General features: G+C 42.0%; 1 protein-coding gene across 1 annotated transcript in view; it reads right to left on the bottom strand.

The window, feature by feature from the left end:
- AMN1 (antagonist of mitotic exit network 1 homolog (S. cerevisiae)) overlaps positions 1–23,492 on the bottom strand; it is a 56,838-nt gene extending 33,346 nt beyond the window's left edge. The window contains exons 1-2 of the mRNA XM_011934141.1: positions 23,348–23,492; positions 3,275–3,407 (exon numbers count right to left, since the gene is read on the bottom strand). Coding sequence (XP_011789531.1) covers positions 3,275–3,407; positions 23,348–23,385 — 171 coding nt within the window. The 5' untranslated portion in view covers positions 23,386–23,492. The remainder of the gene's footprint in view (positions 1–3,274; positions 3,408–23,347) is intronic.
- Between the last annotated feature and the right edge of the window lie 1,448 nt (positions 23,493–24,940).

The following is a 24,940-nucleotide window of genomic DNA, read 5'->3' as shown; positions in this document are numbered from 1 at the left end:
AAAAAAAAAAAAAAAAGGAGGAAGCAGATAAGCTATGGGTCTGCCTTTCTTTATGGTCCAGAACATATAGCCTTCCTGCACAGACAACGTACATAACTCACAAACTTCCTGCTTACCACCAAACACTTCGATTTATCATCAAACACCTCGGCTGACAGAAGGATGCGAGTTAGCTCCCTGCTACCTTGGAATTGTCAATCAGCCCAAGTTCCATTCTATAAAATCTCCAACAAGCCTTTGTCTCCTGGCAGTTGGGTCCTCTCTTGCTGGTTCTGCCCATTGCTCCCTTGCAATGTATTTTCACATTTTATCTAATAAATCTGCCTTTCTTTACCAACAAGTGTCTTGGTAAATTATTTTGCCACCATCCCACCAGCCCAGATAGTTACCGCTCACCCTCAACAGCAACTGGCAGTTCTAGTCTCTGCAGTCTAGATGGTGATGGCTGCAGAGTGGTGATGGCTGCAAATCCAAAGACACTATTTAAATGTAAGTAGCGTAGAAACTACTAACTATCATTTTCAGTTTTTGAAACACAAATAGCAAAAATACAAAAGATAACACAGGAGTAGTATTGAAGGAAATTATCTACTCTGCTATTTAATAACCTTTAAAAATCAGGGGCTGAAGGTTAAGCCCTAATCTGAGGGGCTGTTTAGCAGAAGGAAGAGTGATTAACTATCTTTTTCTGGTGCTTGGGGCTCTCTGCCTTGCAGCTTATCACTCCAGACCCTCTCCAGGACTCCACCTCCTATGTCCGCTCAATAGGGCTGAAACAGACTTGGGTCTTGCCTCCTTTACTCTTACCACTACCAGAGAGTATACAGAGATATGCTCACAGGCCAAAACAAGACACCTAGAGAGCACCACTATTTCAAAAGAAAAGCAAAGATTACAGATTCCATCAGGAGCAGAGGAATTAAAACAGAGAGGCCAAAGATGTTAATAAGCATAATATTATGCTAAAAGAAATAACAAACGATTAATAAGATAAAACAATAAGAAACCATAAAAAGGTGAATCGGAAATATTAAATATGAAAATATAGCAGTTGAAAAAAGAACAGTATAGATGAGAAGAGTGATTTTTAACTACTGGTCATTATCCATGAATGGAATACAAAAATCAGTTTAGCAGACTGTGATCAATATTTTTTCAATAAAATAAGACTAAATAGAATACAATTAAATAGAAAAGACCAAAATGTACTACACATTATATTGTTACACCTAAGTGTGGTTTGTGTACTACAGTCACAATGTAACATATATTTCTTATTGTGAGTCTTGACCAAAAAGTTTTAAACCTTTTGAAAACATGGAGGTCAAGGGTACAGGTACCATGAAGACAAGTGTGTATGGAAGGCTAATGGGAGCTGACCAGAGCAACACCATTTTGTTCCTGAATGTCATTCTGCAACTGCTTGACTGTAGAATGTACTTGCTGATGCTGCAGATGAAATTGCTGCCACTTGTGAAAAGACTATGCTATGCTAATGACTGAACTTTTTTCAAACCCCTGAATCAAGGATTTCTGCCTAGAAACCCTTATTCTAACTAATGAATTGTTTGATAACCCTCTCCCACCTTTCTCTTTAAAATACCTCATATATCTCTTAGGACATATGAATTAAATAGTTAGGACATGATTTCAGATGCCTCTGGAATCTGTGTTCCTTGAATTCAATTCTAAAACCACCAATAAACTTTTTTGCTTGGATTTTCAGTCTCCATGACTCTGGTTGACACAAGAGAAGTAACTGAGACAATGGTAGAAGATTTTTTAGGAACTATTACATGTTGCAAGAAGTCAGGGACCCCGAACAGAGGGACCAGCTGGAGCCACAGCAGAGGAACATAAATTGTGAAGATTTCATGGACATTTATCACTTCCCAAATAATACTTTCATAATTTCTTACATCTGTCTTTATTTTAATCTCTTAATCCTGTTATCTTCATAAGGTGAGGATGTACGTCACCTCAGGACCACTGAGATGATTGCATTAGCTATACAAATTGATTGTAAAACATGTGTGTTTGAACAACATGAAGTCAGTGCACCTTGAAAAAGAACAGAATAACAGTGATTTTAGGGAACAGGGAAGACAACCATAACGTCTGACTGCCTGTGGGGTCAGGCAAAAAGAGCCATATTTTTCTTCTTGCAGAGAGCCCATAAACAGACGTGCAAGTAGGACAGATATCGCTAAAATTCTTTTTCCTAGCAAGGAATATTAATATTAAGACCCTAGGAGAAGAATTGCATTCCTGGGGGGAGGTCTATAAACGGCCGCTCTGGGAGTGTCTGTCCTATGTGGTTGAGATAAGGGCTGAGCTATGCTCTGGTCTCCTGCAGTACCCTCAGGCTTACTAGGATTGGGAAACCCCAGCCCTGGTAAATTTGAGGTCAGACTGGTATTCTGCTCTCAAACCCTGTTTTCTGTTAAGATGTTTATCAAGACAATATGTGTACTGATGAACATAGACCCTTATCAGGAGTTCTGATTTTGTCCTTGCCCTGTTTCCTCAGAAGCATGTGATCTTTCCTCTGCTTTTTGCCCCTTAACGTATGTGACCTACTCCCTGTTCGTACACCCCCTCCCCTTTTGAAATCCTTAATAAAAACTTGGTTTTGCGGCTCAGGTTGGTATCACAGTCCTACCGATATGTGATGTCGCCCCCAGTGGCTCAGCTGTAAAATTCCTCTCTTTGTACTCTTTCTCTTTATTTCTCAGACTGGCCGACACTTAGGGAAAATAGAAAGAACCTATGTTGAAATATTGGGGGCAGGTTCCCCTGATAATTACATATGGACATTTTGGTTATCTGGAAGGAAAAAAAAGTCCTTATACTTTATAATATTCTAAAGTGCAGGCCAGGCGTGGCGGCTTACACCTGTAATGCCAGCACTTTGGGAGGCTAAGGTGGATGGATCACTTGAGCTCAGGAGTTTGAGACCAGCCTGGGCAACATGGTGAAACCCTGTCTCTACAAAAAAATGCAAAAATTAGCCAGGCATGGTGGTGCACACCTATAGTCCCATCTACTCAGGAGGCTGAAGAGGGATCACCTAAGTCCAGGCAGCGGAGGTTGCAGTGAGCTGAGATTGCACTACTGTACTCCAGCCTGGGCAATGGAGCATGACCCTGTATCAAAAAAAAAAAAAAATTAAAAACGATGACCAGTCTTACCATATACCATTGTTCCAAAAATCTAAAACCAAATCTAAACAGAAAATATAATACGCTTGCTTTACAGTTATTCATATTCTTACCTCACTTATATTTGAATCTGTTATCCGTCCCTGCATGCTCATTATTTTAATCAGTCTATCTTTTATGTTGGGAGGCAAAGGCTTAATGTCTGTGAGATATCTGGAAATATTCTTCATGAAGCACCAAAGGCATCTGAAATACAAATACAATACAGTAAATCACACTGGGCCTGTACTGATTCCTAACACTTGTCTTAATGCTATTTGTTAGCACTCAGTCCTTTCATAAAAGTGTGTACATTAAGGCCGGGCGCGGTGGCTCAACCCTGTAATCCCAACACCTTGGGAGGGCCAGGCAGAAGGATGGCTTAAGCTCAGGAGTTCGAGACCAGCCTGAGCAACATGGTGAAACCGTCTGTACAAAAAAAAAATACAAAAATTAGCTGAGCATGGTGGTGTAGGCCTGTAGTCCCAGCTACTTGGGAGGCTGGAGGATCGCTTGGGCCTAGAAGGTCGAGACAGAAGGGAGCTGTGATTGTGCCATTGCACTCCAGCCTGGGCAACAGAACAAGATCCTGTCTCAAAAAAACAAGTGTATACATTTTATATTAATACTATATTTACAACTTTAGCTCTGTAAACTGCAAAAACCTAGTCTGTGTTAAATTACGGACAAGATGCTCTTCCTCTACAGTTTTTTTCTATGCATACCTCATTTACCAAAATGCATTTTAAATGACCAACAAGAGTGTTTTTCCTAACTGTCTAATTTCTAAGACACATGCTCCTAAATAAGCATTATATTGGGACCCACTAATTGAAGTTTTATCTGTCAATCCAGCAAACTTGTTTTCACTATTTTTCTTGAATAGTGGATAATGAAATCACTAGAGAAAGAACCATAATCACAAAGATTCAGCAAATATTACAAATCACAGAGATATCAAACTTAGTGCCAGGGTTGTACAGGCAGAAAGCAGAATTATCAGGCAACAACCAAGAATCTTATGATCAACATATCTTATCTGTGGACTAAAATTCCAACCATCTGAAAAACTCATACTTTAAACAAACAAATACAAATCTTACTAATTCACATATATAAAATTTTACATTCATGAGTGAATGTGATCATATAACTGTGATTAATTTTTTAGCTCAATTTTAATGTTTTCTTTTTCCCCTTTTGGTTGCCTACATAGTTTCCTCTCTTGTCCTTCCCCCTCCATAGTTTAGCTCTCCACACCAATGCAGCATATATTCTTTCTTATTTTTCTCTGTTCTTGTGTACACACACACACACACACACACACGCACACACATTTAAAGGCTTGTGTGGGGGAGGGGTCATTGTCTCCTAAAATGGCATCACAGTGCACTTACTTTTCTACACCGTCTTTTATTCAGTATCTTATGAAATCCCTTCAAGGCATCAAACACAGTACTGATTCTCCTTTAATGGCCACATCATATTTCACGATACAGATGATCTATTTAGTGACTTGCATGCTGACAAGCATTACCACTATTTCTAGGATATGTTGTCAGATTATTTTTCAGAAAGTCTGGAAAACATTTCATATTTCTATTAGTAGTGTCAGAAAACTCCTTTCCCTTTACATCCTTCCAGAAGTAGATATTATGGCTAGTTTATTTATTTTTTGAGACAGAGTCTTGCTCTGTTGCCCAGGCTGGAGTACAGTGGCATGATCTCAGCTCACTGCAACCTCTGCCTCTCGGGTTCAAGCAATTCTTCTGCCTCAGCCTCCCAAGTAGCTGGGACTATAGGCGTGTGCCACCACACCTGGCTAATTTTTGTATTTTTAATAGAGACAAGGTTTCACCATATTGGCCAGGATGGTCTCAAACTCCTGACTTGGGATTACAGGCATAAGCCCCTGCGCCTGGCCCTATTTATTTATTTTATATTTAATTTATTTTATTTTATTTATTTTATTTTTATTTTTATTTTTTGAGACAGAGTCTTGCTCAGTCGCCCAGGCTGGAGTGCAGTGGCGCAATCTCTGCTCACTGCAAGCTCCGCCTCCCGGGTTCATGCCATTCTCCTGCCTCAGCCTCCCAAGTAGCTGGGACTACAGGCGCCGGCCACCACACCCGGCTAATTTTTTGCGTTTTTAGTAGAGACAGGGTTTCACCGTGTTAGCCAGGATGGTCTTGATCTCCTGACCTCGTGATCCGCCCGTCTCGGCCTCCCAAAGTGCTGGGATTACAGGCGTGAGCCACCGTGCCCGGCTATATTTAATTTATTTTAATTCATTCTTTCCATTTCTTTGTTATCTCCATTTCCCACTCCCATTCCCCACCCACTTAGGAAACCATTCTCATGTTTAATGTGTATCCTTTCATTGTATATTTTCTTTTAATGTGTTTGTTGTATGCATGCATTTCTAATTTATAAACATGGGACTTGTCATAGATTTGTTTAGTTTTTCACTCAGCACTATGTTTTCAAGATCACCTACTCTTAAATGTTGGAAGGCCTAATAGGTGAAAATGATGTCTCACTATTACTTTAACTCGTATTACCGGTAAACTTAACATCCTTGCATGAGCTTGCTGGCTATCTGGATATGCTTTTCTATAAACAATCTATACATATCCTTTGCCTGTTTTGTTATTTTTAAAAATCGATACATAATAGATGTACATATTTTCAGGGTACATGTGATAATTTGATACATTCATATAACGTGTAAAGATCAAATCAGGGTAATTGGGTTATCCATCATCTTAAATATTTATCTTTTGTTTATGCTAGGAACATTCAAATTATTCTCTTCTAACCATTTTGAAGTGTATAATAGATTATTGTTAACTATAGTCATCCTACTGATCTATCGAACACTACTATTTATTTTATCTGTGTATTTATACCCATTAATCAACCTCTCTCTATGCCCCTATCCCCTACCCTTCCCAGCCTCTGTTAGCCACCCATCTACTCTCTATCTTCATGATATCCACTTTTTTTTTTAGCTCCCACATATGAACGAGAACATGTGACATTTGTCTTTCTGTGTCTGGCTTACTTAACAAAATGACCTCCAGTTCCATCCATGTTGCTGCATATGACAGAATTCATTCATTTTCTCCCTCCCTCCCTCCTTCCCTCCCTCCCTCCTTTCCTTCCTCCCTCTCTCCTCCCTCCTTCCCTACCTCCCTCTCTCCTGAGACAGGGTCTTGCTCTGTTGCCCAGGTTGTGGTGCAATGGTGCAATCACAGCTCACTGTAGCCTTAACCTCCTGGGCTCAAGCGATCCTCCTGCCTCAGCTTCTAGAGGCATGCTTACCACATTTTACTAAGATTTCATTTTTATTTTATTTTATTTTTCAAGACGGAGTCTTGCTCTGTTGCCAGGCTGGAGTGCAGTGGTGTGATCTTGGCTCACTGCAACCTCCGCTGCTGGGGTTCAAGCAATTCTCCTGCCTCGGCCTCCTGAATAGCTGGGATTACACCATGTTGGCCAGGATGGTCTCAAACTCCTGACCTCGTAATCCGCCCGCCTCGGCCTCCCAAAGTGCTGGGATTACAGGCGTGAGCCACCATGCCCGGCCCATATTTTGGTTATTACAAATAGTGCTGCAATAAACATGAGAATGCAGATATCTCCTTTATATATTTATTTATTTTATTTTGGATATTTACCCAGTGGTGAAATTGCTGAGTCATACAGTAGTTCCATTTTTAGTTTTTTGAGGATCATTTTGTTACTTTTTGACAAATTTGTAAGAGCTCTTTGTTGTGGCCAAATACATGCTCTACATATTCAGAGGATGTATATTATCTACATGAGAGATGTAATGTTCTCTCTGTCTGTTATATATATATGTGTGTATATAAGTATCTCTCTCCATGTACGTATATGTGTTTACACATAAATATGTTTAATGTATATATGTTTATTTATAGTATTATCTAATTCTACTGTATTCTTATTTTTCTACTAAATATGTGGAATTTCTAGTTTATATTTGTAATTTAAAATCAAGTTTTCCTTTCACTTCTGCAAGTTTTTCCTTGTTGTTTTATAATAAAAAATTTCAAAAATACAGAAATATAAAACAGGATGATATACATCTATGTACCCCAAACCTAGAATTTTGTTACTCTTTTATCATATTTGTGTCAGATATCTCAAGACATAAAACATTTCTGATTAAGGTTGAGCATGGTGGCTTATGTCTATAATCCCAGCACTTTGGGAGACTGAGGCAGGAGGCTCACTTGAGCCCAGGAATTCAAGACCAACCTGGGCAACATGGCAAAACCCTGTCTCATTTTACAAATAACACAAAAATTAGCTGGGTGTAGCGGCGTTCACTTGTAGTCCCAGCTACCTAGGGTCGGGGGGTGCTGAGGTGAGAGTATTGAGCCCAGGAGCTGAGGCTGCAGTAAGGTGAGGCTGCAGTAAGCTGTGATTCTGCCACTGCACTCCAGCCTGGGTGAGAGAGCTAGACCTTGTCTCAAAAAAAGAAAAAAAAAATTTCAGATAAAATTAAAGCCCCTTTTGCATACTTGCCTGTTTTACTCTATGTATCTCTCTTTGTAGAGACAATTACTACCATAAAGTTTTAAAAATAGTTCCTGTCCATTATTTAATTATACTTTTAATACTTATATATATCTATAAATAAATTATTGGTTTTTAAAATATAAATAAAGTTCCCTTAAATCATTTCACAGGAGTTGCTACAGCAGCACAGAGCTTTTTTAATATTACAATTCTCTCAAAGCTGTACTATGAGTCAGGGGTAAAGAAAAAAGGCCAAAAAAATTCCCAATTCTCAAATTATAGCTTCTATGGCAGGAAAGTATTAGAATACACCTCCACCTGTAACATAAAGCAAGGAAACCACCGGATATCTCCAACTAGGATCTTAAGATTCCCTCTAAATTGTTCTCTAGAAATACCATTTGTGCTTTTAATCTGCCTTTAAAATTTTTATTTATGTATCTTGAGACAAGGTCTCACTCTGTTGCCCAGGCTGGAGCACAGTGGCACGATGACAACTCACTGCAGCCTCAACCTCCAAGGCTCAAGTGATCCTCTTACCTCAGCCTCCCAAGTAGTTGGGACTACAGGCATGCACTACCACAATCAGCTAATTTTCTGTATTTTTTGTAGAGATGGGGTCTCAATATGTTGCCCAGGCTGGTCTTGAACTCCTGGGCTGAAGTGAGCCTCCTGCCTTGGCCTCCTAAACAGCTGGTATTACATGCATGAGCCCTGCGCTCAGCCTTAATCTGCTTTTTAAATAGGAACACAGAACAAAAAAGATTGTTTGCAAATAAACATTTGAAAGAATATAGCAACAGCTGATCAGAGTCCAGGCATTGAAACAAAGCAATGATTGTAGAAGCAGACAATATACACAACTCTGGAGCAAGCAGCTCAAAAGCAGAGACTTTGTAGTAATGTGTGTGCTGGTTATTTCCATTGACCTAAAAGCTGTACCTGGAACACATATAAACTAGGAGGATCTTGTTAACTTATTACCTGAGTAGAAAGAAGTCACTGCCACCAACATTGTGCAATTTTATTAACCATTCAAGTCCAGTAGCATCTGGTAAAATTAGGACAGAATTGGGATTAAAAAACGAACAAATATTCAGTATCGAACAGTTCAAAGAAGCCACTACATACTCTTTTCACAAATATGTTTCACAAAGCCAGCACAGTACTAGCCATAAACCAGTACACCAAGGGTACTGAAGTAGTAAAGATGCAACAAGAAAAATAGCTATGTTAGAAAGACCAACATTTTAGAAAAAGAGTAAAACTCTTCCAGCTTCTTCCCTTTAGCTCCTAAAACAACATCGCACAGTCTGGATCTACCTATCTAGCCCTGTATCAGCTTCTAGAATATTTGTCAGAAGCAAAAAATAAAATGACCCTGGCCTGTGTAGTATGGATATTTAGGAAGAAAAGCGGGGAGAAAGTCAGTTCTCAGAACAAATTAGTCAGCTTCAGCCTCATCACCAGGATCTCTGGATTCTTTGCTCTTCCGCATTTCTTCAATGTGCTTATCTTTCTCTGCAAACACTCCAGTGTGTTAGTCATTTGTGCCTTCCTGTTGTCTTTGTTAGCTTCCATTTTGTGGGTCAGTTTCTCTTCTGCTGTTTTACTGAAGCTGTTTTTCTACTGATTTCTGAAGCACTTCTTTCTCCTGCTCTCATTTTTCACCAAGCTGCTTCAAGACCTCAGCTTTGCAAGGCTTGTGTCTTTCTTCTGAAGCTTCTGATTTATTCTGAATTTCCTCCAGGAAAAGATCTTTCTTCTTTGGAGGGGAAATGAGGAACTTTGGGATGGATTCTTTTGATGGGGTCTGAGAATCAAATCAGCTCAAAAGCCTGGCCTGAGGCATACTTCTCTAGTGCTTTCACTTGGATATCAGAAGCCATGATGAATAAAAGACAAGAGACTGGCAGTGTATTCTACAAAATCCACTGGGATAAGGAAAACCCTGCTCGCCGAGCCACCTGACCACACTCTGAGCTGTTTTCTATATTTATAAAATGTAAGAGTAGTATATTAAGTTTATTAAGTTTCCTAACGTGACTAAATTTGACTAAACTACACGACAGGTTTCCTTTTTGTAAGACTGGTGTTAGTTGCAAATTCATGATATTTTCTTGTGGAATATTCCTTTTATCATTAAGTAATGTCTCTCTTTATCTGTATTCATGTTTTTCACTTTAGAGACTATTCTGTTTGATTTCAGTATTTCTCCATCATGTTTCCTTGGTTTCTTTTGCTTAATATTATGTTTGCGAAATTTATCTGCATTGTTGCATGTAGCTATGGATTATTCATTTTCATTTTCATGTTGTTCATGTCCATTTTCACTAATGTATAATATTCTGTTGTTTGACCAATTTATTCTACAGTGAATATACAGTTGGGTTGTTTGTAACTCTTTACTATTATGAATAATACCAATATGAATATTCTTAGACATGTCTTTTGGTACACACATATCTGTGTTTCAGCTGAGTATATATATCTAGTAGTGGAACTGCTGGCTTATAGGGTAGTCATATGTTTAGCTTAATGCCAGTTTTTCAAAGTGGTTGTACCCAGTCACAATCCTACCATTGGTGAATGAGCATGCTTGTGGTCCATATCCTTGCCAACATTTGGCATTGTTGATCTTTTAAATTTTAGTCATTTTAGTGAGTATATAATAGCAATGCAATGTGGCTTTAAATTGCAATCTCTGATTAATATGGGAACATATTCATCTTTTTATTGTCTGGTTGGATATCCTCTTTTGTGGAGTATCTACTCAAGTATTTTGCCCTCTTTCATTTTGGGTTAACTATGTTTCTTACTGATATATAGGAATTCCTGTTATATGCTGGATATGAACCTTCTGTTTGTTATATATGTTGCAAATATATTCCCCCATTCTGTGGACTGCCTTTCTACTTTCTTAATCATGTCTTTTGCTGAAGAGAAGTACATTCTCATATAGTCCAATTTATCAGTATTTTCCATTACAGCAGGTGATTTTTTGTCCTGTTTATAAACTTTCCCTGTCCTAAGTTCACGAAGATATTCTCCGATGTTTTCTTCTAGAAGAATTCACTAAGTTTATTGTCTCACTTTTACTTTTTAACTTACAAACCACCAGGAATTGATTTTTTTTTTTATTTTTTTACATTTTTATTTTACTTTAAGTTCTGGGATATTCATCTAGGTATTAAAGCCCCACATGCATTATCTATTTGTCCTGATGCGATCCCTCCCCTTGCTCCCCACCACTACAGGCCCTGGTGTGTGTTGTTCCCCTCCCTGTGTCCATGTGTTCTCATCATTCAGCTCCCAATTATGACATCTGGTGTTTGGTTTTCTGTTCCTGTGTTAGTTTGCTGAGGATGGTGTCTTCCAGCTTCATCTATGTCCCTGCAAAGGACATGATTTCATTTATTTTTATGGCTGCATAGTATTCCATGGTGTATATGTACCACATTTTCTTTATCCAGTCTATCGTTGATGAGCATTTGAGTTGGTTCCATGTCTTTGCTATTGTGAACAGTGCTGCAATAAACATATGTATGCAATAAACAAACATTCATTGTAATAGAATCATTTATATTCCTTTGGGATATACCCAGTAATGGGATTGCTGGGTCAAATAGTATTCCTGGATGAACACATTCTTTATGAAGAAAGATTAAATAAATTCTTCTCTAGTGTCAAGCTACTTTAAACTTGTTTTAATTCAAGACTACTGTGGTACCTTCTAATCTGTCTACAGACTGTCTAATTTAACTCACAAGAGGCAATATCAGAAACTGGGATTTCTTGGTAACTAAGATTTATAGTTAACTTTTTTTTTTTTTTTTTAAGTTCTGAGATACATGTACAGAACGTTCAGGTTTGTTACACAGGTATACATGTGCCATGGTGGCTTGCTGCCCCTATCAACCTGTCATCTAGGTTTTAAGCCCTGCATGCATTGGGTATTTGTCCTCATGCTCTCCCTCCCCTTGCCCCCAACCCCCCCGACAGGCTCTGGTGTGTGATGTTCCCCTCCCTGTGTGCATGTACTCTCATTGTTCAACCTGAATTCGAATGCTGACCTGTCTTGCTAGGTTGGAGAAGTTCTCCTGGATCATATCCTGAAGTGTATTTTCCAACACGGTTCCATTCTCTCCATCACTTTCAGGTACACCAATCAATCGTAGGTTTGGTCTTTTCATAGTCCCATATTTCTTGGAGGCTTTGTTCATTTTCATTATTTTTTCTCTAATCTTGTCTCCGCACCTTATTTCAGTAAGTTGATTTTCAATCTCTGCTATCCTTTCTTCTGCTTGATCAATTTGGCTACTGATATTGTATATGCTTCCTGAAGTTCTCATGCTGTTTTTTTCAGCTCCATCAGGTCATTTATGTTCTTCTCTAAACTGGTTATTCTAGTTAGCAGTTCCTGTAACCTTTTATCAAGGTTCTTAGCTTCCTTGCACTGGGTTAGAACATGCTTCTTTAGCTCAGAGAAGTTTGTTATTATTGACCTTCCGAAGTCTACTTCTGTCAACTCATCAAACTCATTCTCCATCCAGTTTTGTTCCCTTGCTGGCAGGGAGTTGTGTTCCTTTGGAGAAGAGGCGTCCTGATTTTTGGAATTTTCAGGCTTTCTGCTCTAGTTTCTCCCCATCTTTGTGGTTTTATCTACCTTTGGTCTTTGATGTTGGTGACCTACGGATGGGGTTTTGGTGTGGATGTCCTTTTTGCTGATGTTGATGCTATTCCTTTCTGTTTGTTAGTTTTCCTTCTAACAGACAGGCCCCTCAGTTGCAGGTCTGTTGGAGTTTGCTGGAGGTCCATTGCAGACCCTGTTTGCCTGGGTATCACCAACGGAGGCTGCAGAACAGCAAATATTGCTGCCGGGTCCTTCCTCTGGAAGCTTTGTTCCAGAGAGGCACCTGCCTGTATGAGCTGTCTGTCGGCCCCTACTGGGAGGTATCTCCCAGTCAGGCTACACGGGGGTCAGGGACCCACTTGAGGAGGTAGTCTGTCCATTATCGGAGCTCAAACACTGTGCTGGGAGAACCACTGCTCTCTTTAGAGCTGTCAGGCAGGGGCGTTTCAGTCTATAGAAGCTGTCTGCCACCTTTTGTTCAGATATGCCCTGCCCCTAGAAGTGGAATCTAGAGAGGCAGTAGGCCTTGCTGAGTTGTGGTGAGCTCCGCCCAGTTTGAGCTTCCCTGCCACTTTGTTTACACTGTGAGCATAGAACAGCCTATACAGGCCTCAGCAATGGCAGATGCCCCTCCCTGCACCAAGCTCCCACATCCCAGGTTGATCTCAAACTGCTGCGCTAGCAGCGAGCAAGGTTCCATGGGCATGGGACCTGCTCAGTCAGGCACAGGAGGCAATCTCCTGGTCTGCCGATTGGGAAGAACATGGGAAAAGCGCAGTATTTGGGCAGCAGTGTACCATTCCTCCAGGTACAGTCACTCACAGCTTCCCTTGGCTAGGAAAGGGAAATCCCCTGACCTCTTGCACCCAGGTGAGGTGACGCCCCACCCTGCTTCAACTCGCCCTCCGTGGGTTGCACCCACTATTCAACCAGTCCCAATGAGATGAACCAGATACCTCAGTTGGAAATGCAGAAATTGCCCATCTTCTGCGTCGATCCTGCTGGGAGCTGTAGACTGGAGCTGTTCCTATTTAGCCATCTTGGAAGTGACCTCCCAATTTCTTTTTAATGATATAAAATCTTTCCTAAGCATCAGTAGGATCAGAAATGCAAATTTTTCAGAAATTTCAAAAATGTAGAGAAAAGGTTGGACATTTTGTTAGGTAAGTAAAAATATATACAATTATATACATATACAATTATATTTGTTGTGTAACATAAAATGTTATTTGTATTGCTCACTGTAGATCTAGTGATTGTAAGAACTTATGTAGCATTTTTTCAAGCCGCCTTATCTCTTTACAGACTTCAAAGACTTCAGAAAGGTATGGAGAACATCAAATGTTGGTCAAGATGGTAGTCAACAGTAACTCTCAAACATTGAGAGTAGGCATGTAATTTGGTACAAGCATCTTGGAAAACTGTTTGGCCTTACCTTGTAAAGCTAAAGATGTATAGATCCTAAGATCTAGTAATTCTGGTTGTAAGTATCAACCCTAGAAAACCTTACACTTTTGAGTCAGAAGATGTAGACAACAAAACTCACAGCAGCACTGTTTGTTACAGAGAAAACTAAAAACAACTCAAATTACCATCCACAGTAAATAGAATGAATTACAATATAGTTATACAATGGAACCTTATGTTTGTGCAATTTATTCAAGTGGTTGCATGTGGCCACAGTTCATCTGGTTCTCAATATATGCTATAATATATAGATGATACATGTATGTGTGTATACATGTATTTCATTGTGTGAATATACTACATTTAATTTTTCCAATCTGTTGTCATTTGACATTGTCAACATACATTGCTTTACTTCTTTCTTTTAAAAAGTTGAGATGAAGGTCAGATAATATGAAATTATCATTTTACAGTGTGCACTTCAGTGGCATTTTGTACATTTACAATGTTGTGCAACTACCACCTGTATCTAGTTCTAAAACATTTTCACCAGCCCAAAAGAAAACTTATCTCTATTAAGAAGTTAGTCCCAGCCAGGTGTGGTGGCTCCCACCTGGAATCCCAGTACTTTGGGAGGCTGAGGCGGGTGGATCTTCTGAGGTCAGGAGTTCGAGACTAGCCTGACCAACATGGTGTAACCCCATCTCTACTAAAAATACAAAATTAGCCACGTGCGGTGGCAGGCATCTGTAATCCCAGCTACTTGGGAGGCTGAGGCAGGAAAATCACTTGAACCATGGAGGAGGAGGTTTCAGTAAGCTGAGATCATGCCACTGCACACCAGCCTGGACAACAAGAGTGAAACTCTGTCTCAAAAAAAAAAGTCAGTCCCCATTCTTCCTTTTTGTAATACCTCAGAACTACTAATTTGCTTCCTGTCACTACTGATTTATCTGGATTTATACAGTATGTGGCCTCTGTGTCTGGCTTCCTCCAATTAACATCATGTTTTCAAGGTTCATCCACACTGTAGTATGTATCAGTATTTCATTCCTTTTTACAGCTGAATAACAATTGAACTATACAAATATACCACATTTTGTTTATTGATTCATCAATTGATGGACATCTGTCTGGGTTTTCCCACCGTTTGGCTAATGTGAATAATGCTGCTATGAACATTCATATACAAGTATTTGAGTACCCAGTTTCAATTCAATTGAGTATATTTTTAGAAGTAAAATTGTAGCAGAATTGTAGGCCAAGTGTAGTGGCTCACATCTATAATCCCAGCACTTTGTAAGCCAAAGTGGGAATATCTCTTGAGTCCAGGAGTTTGAGACCAGCCTTGTTTATTTGGTTGAGCCACAGGTGAGCAGTGTCTCAAAACAAAAGTGAATGCAGAGCCTTGCCTAACAGTGCAAAGCCAGCTGCTTATGTATCTGGCTCCTGTCACAGTCTGATTTGATTGGTGAGGTTGATGGGGTGCTGGGCATACGGGTGGCCAAAATTATCAAGGACTGTCGAGTAAAATGTAGTGGTTTCCACTGGGGCAGAAAGAGAAGGACTTCTGGGCTTGGATGCTCAGTGGGAAGTACCCAGGGGAGGAAGCTGGGTATCTGATGCTCAGGCATCAATACTGGGGTGACATCAATACAAGAGTGGACAGCAAGAAGGAAATATCATCCTCACCGCCCTCAGCATTCCCTGTGAGCCAGCCTCCCCACCACTCTGCATTCCCTACACTTTCAGCTGGTGAACAGCAGTCTCCTGTTGGTTGTTGCTATAATTCATAACTTGGGCACACATTAAGCTCCTTGGTCTCTGATCCCTTAGGGGAAAAAGGCAACCAAATGCAACTGATGGGGTCTGGGTAAAGTCCTCAGTGGGGAAGGGAGGCTAAAGTGACACTGTAGGTGGAGCCTACGAAGTTCGCCAATATCTATCTTAGTAAACAAACAACACCCCCTTGGTCAAGGCATATTATATTTTTACTGACTCTTGGGCTGTTGACAATGTTACCTGGTCTGCCACTTGGAAGAAAACAAACTAGCTGATTACAGACACTCCTCTTTAGCACTGTGAACTGTGAAAACAAATCACAGCTGAGAATCAGATGTCCGTGGCAGTGGCTCACTCTCCAATGGAATGGACTGCAGTGACACTGCTAATCAAGTATACACCATCCAGACTGCTGCCACTGCTGCCAGGATCAGCAGTCTGCACACTGCAACAACACACTGCTGCACATAGCAACATCTGCCATCATGGCCTGGGAACAAAGTAAAGATTACATGTGTCTGACACTACCATTGCATGTTGGTCTTGTGCTTCCTTTCAAAAGTCAGCCTGTTTTGTCTCAGTGAAATAAGCCATATTGCATGGGGTGCGGTCCCTCTTCTGGCAAGTTGACTATATCAGGCCTTTCACACACACACACACACACACACACACGGGGCTAATGTTAATGTGTTACAGTTGTTGACATTTTTTCGAGTTATGGTTTCATTGTTCCAGTCTGTTCAACCAACTCCAGTCACACTGATCAAAATGTGTTGTGCTTTTGGTTTTCCAGACCACTTTCACTCTGACAATGATACGTCTTTTACTGCGCAGAGGTTGCTCAAAAATGAGCCAATAGTCAAGGTATTCAATGGATATTTCACACCTCTTATCATCCTCAGGCTGTTGGCTCCAACAAGAAGTAAAACGGACCTTTAAAAAATCCACTAAAAGAAATTTCTGACTCTACCTTCTTCACACTCTCCTGGTCCATGCATCTTAGTAAGGTAGTTTGGTCACAAAAAATGTACCCCAAAAGGGTTCATAGTCTCCTAGCCACCTCCTATATAATGATCAGGATGAAAAGGGGAAGGTTTGCTAGACTTAGTCTAAAATTCTGGGATTCCACTCTGACAATTCCTGGGCATGATATGCAGCTTTCTTTCTCCGAACAACGACTCCAAGCCAGCCTGGTTGGTACACTCTCTGGGTGGCAGTCTGGCAAAAGGGAACTTAGGAAATTCAAACTTAATTCTGGTTCAGCCACCTGGATTCTCTTGTACTGAAACCTGGATAAGGGGTCAGGAAACTATGACTTGTAGGACAAACCTGGCTAGTTGCTGATTTTTAGAAATCAAGTTTTATGCCTGGCATGGTGGCTCATGCCTGTAATCCCAGCACTTTAGGAGGCTGAGGCGGGCAGATCACCGGAAGTCAGGAGCTCGAGACCAGGCCGGCCAAGCTGGTGAGAGCCTGTCTCTACTAAAAATACAAAAAGTTAGCCAGGCATGGTGGTGCATGCCTGTAACCCCAGCTACTTGGGAGGTTGAAACAGGAGAATCACTTGAACCTGGGAGGCAGAAGTTGCAGTGAGCTGAGTTCGAGCCACTGCACTCCAGCCTGGGCAACAGAGTGAGACCCCATCTCAAAAAAAAAAAAAGAAATCAACTTTTACTGGAACACAGCCTTTCTCTCTCTCACACACACACACACACACACACATACACACACACACCACCTCTGGGGCTATTGTTACAGTTACAGCCTGTGGGGCTATGTGTTACAGTTGTTGACATTTTTTCAGGTTATGGTTTCATTGTTTCAGTCCGATCAACCAACTCCAGCCACACTGATCAAAGTGTGTTATGTTTTTGGTTTTCCAGATCACTGCGATCTCAGCTCACTGAAAGCTCCGCCTCCTGGGTTCACGCCATTCTCCTGCCTCAGCCTCCCAAGGAGCTGGGACTACAGGCGCCCGCCATCATGCCCGGCTAATTTTTCATATTTTTAGTAGAGACGGGGTTTCACCATGTTAGCCAGGATGGTCTCAATCTCCTGACCTCGTGATCCACCCGCCTCGGCCTCCCAAAAATGACCACTTTCACTCTGACAATGATAAGTCTTTTACTGCAAAGGTTGCTCAACAATGAGCCGATAGTCAAGGTATTCAACAGATACTTCACACCACTTATCATCCTCAGTTTGCTGCCATTTCTTTATGTGTTGTCTGTGGCTGCTTGTGTTCTACAATGGCAGAGCTGAGTAACTGTGTCAGAGGATGTGTAGCCCACAAAGCTAAAAATATTACTATCTGGCTCTTCACAGAAAGTTTACCAACTCCTGCCCTAGATAATAAAGATAACTACCACTTGGTTGAGGACACTGCTCACCAAGTACCCCTACAGTGACCCACGCCAGTCAAGGGGGGAAATAAGGTAAGTCCGCATAAACTTTGTAAAAATGCTCTTGTTCCTCTTGCATGTGACCTCTGTGAGTAGAGGATTAGAGAAAAGCAAAGCATTTGAAGTGACTGACAATCACTCCTGTTATATAGCAGATCCCCCTTATCCATGGGAAATATATTCTAAGACTCCCAGTGGACACCTGAAATCATGGATAGTACTGAATCCTAAATCCTATATACACCCTGCATTTACTATGCATACATACCTATGATAAAGTTTAATATATAAATTAGGCACAGTAAGAGATGAACAACAATAATAAAATAGAACAGTTATAACAGTATCTATAGGGATTGGGTGGAAAAATAAAAAAATACATGTACATCAGTACTCTTGTGCTCTGGAGCAATTACTAAGTAATATCAGGGTTATGTGAATGCAATAGCCCTGCGACAATAGCTCTGATAACCAAGAAGGCTACTAAATGGACAGCATGGACAGCATGGATATACTGAACAAAGGCAGAATTCACATCCTCGCAGACAGGGCAGGATGGTGTGAGATTTCATCTTGCTATTCAGAATGGTGTACAATTTAAAATTTATGAATTGTTTCTTTCCAGAATTTTCCATTTAACATATATATATATATATATATATTTTTTTTTTTTTTTTGAGACGGAGTCTCGCTCTGTCACCCAGGCTGGAGTGCAGTGGCCAGATCTCAGCTCATTGCAAGCTCCGCCCCCCGGGTTTATGCCATTCTCCTGCCTCAGCCTCCCGAGTAGCTGGGACTACAGGCACCCGCCACCTCGCCCGGCTAGTTTTTTGTATTTTTTAGTAGAGATGGGGTTTCACTGGGTTAGCCAGGATGGTCTCGATCTCCTGACCTCGTGATCCACCCGTCTTGGCCTCCCAAAGTGCTGGGATTACAGGCTTGAGCCACTGCGCCCGGCCTTAACATATATATATATTTTTTTACCATGGTTGGCAGTTTCATGGTACCTGAAACTGCCGAAACAAAACAGCAGATAGGGAGAGACTACTATATTTTGCTTTATGCCGATTTCAGGCATATTTCAATATATTACCTTTTTCCCACAACATGGCTCTCTGCCCTCCACCACCACCTTTTTCCTCTCAGTCTTTTTCATCTTAGCCCTTTAGTATGCTCTTCTTGGAGCTCAGCAGTGCAGAGGCTCTACCATGTGTTTCCCAAAGTAAATGGTTTCCTCTTTCTGCTCCAGTTCCCTCTGGCTGCAATAGCAGGGAGTTGGGACAGAAACAAATCAAATAGATTTTAAAATTCTGGGAGGGCTATTAAATGGCCATAAAGCCCATCCAGAAACCCTGCTGGTCAAACAGATTTATTAAATTCGTCAAATCATGTACCAAATTTACTACAGCAATGGAGATCACCTTGACACAGTTTGGGTAGCATTTCAACAGGGGAAAGTTGGGCAGGAGTATACATGGGGTTCTGGGATATAAACTCCACCAGTTTAAGTGGGTGTTTCTTCCCCCACAGTGGCGAATGGGTAAGGATTAGGCAAAGTTTGTGACTTAGTAGTTTAAAACTGATGGACACAAGAAGCAGCCTTGAGCAATCTGTACAGATAAACATAATGTTTGTCCTAAAAATCAAAATGTTTGTCCTGATAGCTGTTTATTTAGATAAACTGATTTGCAAAAATTTCCTAGAGCAGAAAGTTATGTTGACATAAGTGGTGTTGATTCTCAGGCCCAACAGTTGGCACAGGCAGTCTCATTTCTCAAGACAAAATGAAAAGAAGTCAGCTAAAACTTAAAATCTTTAAAAGCTGTAAAACAACTGGGGAGACGGGCGGGTATCTCATACAATATTAGTTGAATTAGTTGAATTAGCTCATACAAAAAGCTCTACGTTTTATACTTAAAAGAAACAACCTATTAGTATTTGGTCAATTCATCATATGGCGACTTGATCTAACAAATAAAAGAGTTTTGGCAACATGGGCTGGTTCTAATGTAAGTGTTACATAAAATTTTGTCCTTGACTTTCTTTTTTTCTCTCTATAGCCCCTCTCTTAAACTTAACCATGGCTTCCTATCATCTACAAAGTTTTATCCCCAATCTTAGTTACAATCCTTGACCTCTCTTCATTTTATTTATTTATTTAGAGACAGAGTCTCACTCTGTTGCCCAGGCTGGAGTACAGTAGCACCATCTTGGCTCACTGCAGCCTCTGCCTCCCGGTTTCAAGCAAGTCTCCTGCCTCAGCCTCCCAAGTAACTAGGAATACAGGTGTGCACTGCCATGCCCAGTTAATTTTTTTTTGCATTTTTGGTAGAGACAGGGTTTCACCATGTTGGCCAGGCTGGTCTCGAACTCCTGAGCTCAAGTGATTTGCCTGCCTTGGCCTCCCAAAGTGCTGGGATTACAGGCATGAGCCACTGCACCCAGCCTAATCCTTGATCTCTCTTTCAGATTCAAAATTATATTCTAACTGCCTGCTTGATATTTCTACTAGATATTCTGATTCATTTTCCCCATAAGACACTTTTCTCCGTAATAGTCTAATCACCATTCTACCTGTCAATGAACCTAAAAACCAACAGAGTAATTTCTTTCTTTTTTTTTTTTTTGAGACAGAGTTTGGCTCTTGTTGCCCAAACTGGAGTGCAATGGCGCAATCTCGGCTCACCACAACCTCTGCCTCCGGGATTCAAGTGATTCTCCCACCTCAGCCTCCCGAGGAGCTGGGATTACAGGCATGCGCCACCACGCCCAGCTAATTTTGTATTTTTTGTAGAGACAGGGTTTCTCCATGTTGGTCGGGCTGGTCTCGAACTTACAACCTCAGGTGATCCACCTGCCTTGGCCTCCCAAAGTGCTGGGATTACAGGCGTGAGCCACGACGCCCAGCTAAGAGTTGAATGGTCCCTCTATGCAAAATTATTCATGTCCCAGATCCAAAGGATTCTCTAAGGCAGTGTTAAAGTGCTGGTCAGTGAGGAGACAAGGAGTTTATGTAAGAACATAAACCAAGCCCCGTCTCCTTCATGGAGAAAGCCTCATCAGCTGGACTAAATAGTGTGCTTAGTGACACAGTTAATTACTAGTCTGGCTCAAGCTTCTTTGTTACAAACCAGAAATAGCTTGCTGACCAACTGCCAGTCTCAGATTGTACTTTGTCCCAGAAGGGTACAAAATTAGGTTCTAAGGGCAAATATGGACCTTTATACAGGGACCACACTCTAACATGACAATGAAGATCACGTGGTCATCCCTTTGTCTTACCTCCAAGTTTCGAAGAATTTTTCTTAACGTTGTTAGTCTGTTTCCTCTTTTTTCACTAAGCACTGTGTTTTAAAGTTCCATCCATGTGAATCTACCCTTTGCTTTTCTTTCATTTTTTTACTTTAATTTCTATTTATTTATTTTGAGACCAGGTTATGAGATTGGCTTTTTACTTTTGGTAGAGACACGGTTTTGCCATGTTACCTAGGCTGGTCTCGAACTCCTGGTCTCAAGCAATCCACCCTCCTCAGCATCCCAAAGTGTTGGGATTACAGGTGTGAGCCACCATGCCTGGCCTACCCTCTGCTTTTCTAACAGCTGCATAATATTCCGTGGTACCTCTCCCATTCCACCTCCATGCCACCAGAAACAATTCTGCAAAGAACATCTTCACGTCTCCTGGTTTGGGCTCTCCACTTTTTAAGATTTTGTAACAGTCTCCTAAGTGTCTCCCTGTTTCCAACTTCTGCCTAATTCAAATCTCTCTCTGCTCACAGCACAGTTCTAAAACCTTTGATAGCTCCCCATGACTAAAACAGGAAATGCTTTTATTTCATCCTGGTCCCTAAGTTTCTACTCCCAATGACTTGGCTTTATGTCTCACTGCTATGCTATTCATATTGTATCTTCCATTCACACTGGAGCACTACTTTCTGGTCTTCTCTCATATTTCTTCCTTTCCTGCCTGTCAAACCTTTACTCTTTATTTCACTTCTTGGATGCACTTCCTCCCATTTGTTTTGCAACTGTCAGATACTACCAATCTTCAAAAATAACCCCCTTTACAAAGCTTTCTTCTATTCTTTTCCTTATTAGAAATATCAAAAGTTTGTTACTCTCCCGCTTGTGATATTATTCTACATATATTATAGTTACTTATTTTATTTTTTTGAGACAGTCTTGCTCTGTCACCCAGGCTGGAGTGCAATGGCGCTATCTCAACTCACTGCAACCTCTGCCTCCCGGGTTCAGGCGATTCTCCTGCCTCAGCCTCCGGAATAGCTGGGACTACCGGCGCCCCCACTACTCCTGGCTACTTATTGTATTTTTAGTAGATGCCGTGGTTTTGCCATGTTGGCTAGGCTGGTCTCCAACTCTCCTGATCTCAAGTGCCTCGGCCTCCCAAAGTGCTGGGATTACAGGCGTTAATCACCGTGCCCAGCTAATTTTTGTATCTTCAGTAGAGGTGGGGTTTTGCCACATTGCCCAGGCTGGTCTCGAACTCCTGAGCTCGAGCAATTCTCCTACCTCGGCCTCCTGAGTTTAATATAAAATCTTAGATGCCATTGTTTCAGAAAGCCTTCAGTAGATTAAGGAGCTTGTTTTCCTTATCCTTAAGATGTCTATTTTTTACATGGCAATATTAACGGACTGAAAGCTCCTGGAGAGACGCAATTGCCCTTGTAATTTCCAGTACAATTTCTGGCAGGAAATAATAGTAACACTTAGTGGTGTTTATTATTTGCTTGGCATCCTTATAAGGGTTTTACGTGTTAAATTTATCCCTCAGAAAAACTCCATGAGATGGCTGCTATTATCACAAAAATTTTATAGATAAAGAACTCAGGCACAGGGAGAGGTTACGTTAGCCGTCCATGGTCACGTGGCCGGTGAATGGCAGAGCCAGGGGCTGAACCCAGCAATCTCAGCCAGGGATCCGTGCTCTTAATCACTGTGCTACGTTTATCCCAGGGTGTGTCACTGTTTATTCCAGTTACAGCGTGGAATTCTGCTAGAAGCTTTTGAGAACCTCATCTAGTGTTGTATTTTTTTCTACCAAGGTTTATAGCTGCTAAGAGAGAGGCCGCTGCCAGGAATAGCCGGGGCGCCGAGCTGTCAAGGCTGACTGAGGAATGTACACTCGACGCGCAGCGGAGTCTCGGAGGGGCAAGCCCGCCAAGAGACCCACTTTGCACAGCTGTCCTCAGCCAGGAAACGACAGATCAGGAACCCAGGGACAGAAACACACGCGGGGCCTCTTCAGAGGTCGGGGGCAGGTGGGAAAGGGGCGGGGAGGAAGAGCAGCGCAGGGCCTGGCCGTTTGGAGGAGGTGCTGGGGCGGCGCGAAGGGAGGCGGGACAGGGTAGACTCACAGATCCAGGAGCTGACTGACCCGCCGTGGGCGAGGCATCCCTGCGGCGTCTGAAGCCTCTTCCGCGGTCCCACGGCCTCCAGAACCCAGCCAGGGACCGTCCGCCAACTCCCACCCACCGCGCGACGCGTAGGTTTTTGTGACGTCACACGGATTTTTCCGGTGACCGGGGCGTGGCCACGCTTCGGACTCCACAAGGAAAGAAGAGATTACCCCCCCCTTGGGGCGGAGCCACTGAGGGCTGCGCGGAGGAGGCTGGGTGTGATAAAATATAAAGATGCCCTGAGTTCGGGTGCAATCTGACGGGAGTTGTAGTTCTTTCACTTGGCCGGCGTCTGCTCCGGTTCAGCTGCAGGAGGTTTCGCGGGAGTTCAGCCCAGTGCTCAGTCCCGCCGCAACGCCGCGAGCCGAGAACTCTCCTGTGGCGAAGGGAGAGCTGAGCAGTCGCTGCTCTTACTAAAAGGATGCGTTGCATGCTGGGCCATACCCTTGGCGATGCACACTGGAGACCCGCTCGGATACGGACTCCATTAACATCAAACGGAGCGTTTTAGAGGATCCGAGTTACTGAGCACTTTCTAGGAAGCGTGCACTGAGCTACGTGCTTTCTATGCCTTAGTTCAATACTTAACTGTATTCATTATAATCCGGTGAAATCGTCATTATTTAGTCTTATTTTACAGATGAGGACACTGCGTACCAACAAGTAACCGCACTAAGAATTTCGTCATGGAGGAGAAGGGAACCTGTATTCACATTAGGAAGGTTCCTGAAGAAAGGGCACCTGTAGGTGGAATTTTCTCTTTGGTTCTGCTGCAGAGTACTTGCTGCTTTTTAGTGCTTCCCGCACCCGCCCCGCCATTCTTCCTTGCAGATTAATCTGTTGTTTATATGCCGGGTTCCTTTTTTAAGCTCCTTGAAAGTTGGAACCCTGCTGTTCGCCTGTTCAGGATGCTGCACATTCTATCAACATGCATTTATTAAGCGCTGAACGAGGGCCAGGGATCCTGCTGGGTGCTGAGGACTGAGTGGTGAACACTTGGGTCAGACAAGTAAAAGGGTAATTAGAATAACTGTTAAATGCTTAGATGGGGTTAGTTCTATGGAAGCACCCATGGTTGGGGGGGGGTGTTGGGATACAGATCAGAGAGAAAAGGGTGGTCTGCAAATAGTTTGGGATGGCTACACTGGAGAGTGATCAAGAGTGAGTGTAGGGCAGGGGTTGGCCGACTTTTTCCATAAAGTGCTCTTAAAGTTGCAGATTCCAGGAGAAGTAACTACTGTCAGACCCAGACAAATTGGAGCCCAGAGACCGTAAAGGAAGGGAACTCATGCTCGTATGTCTCAGATAAGAACTGTCTCAAGGCCGGATGCGGTGGCTCACACCTGTAATCCCAGTACTTTGGGAGGCCGAGGTGAGCGGATCACGAGGTCAGGAGTTTGAGACCAGCCTGGCCAATGTGGTGAAACCCCCGTCTCTACTAAAAATACAGAAAAACAAAAAAGCCAGATGTGGTGGCGGGCGCCTGTAATCCCAGCTACTCAGGAGGCTGAGGCTTGAACCCGGGAGGCAGAGGTTGTAGTGATCGGAGAT

This window comes from Colobus angolensis, unplaced genomic scaffold (genome assembly GCF_000951035.1).
Source record: "Colobus angolensis palliatus isolate OR3802 unplaced genomic scaffold, Cang.pa_1.0 Scaffold131, whole genome shotgun sequence".
Classification (NCBI taxonomy): Eukaryota; Metazoa; Chordata; class Mammalia; order Primates; family Cercopithecidae; genus Colobus; species Colobus angolensis.
This window is presented reverse-complemented; position numbering and strand designations above follow the sequence as displayed.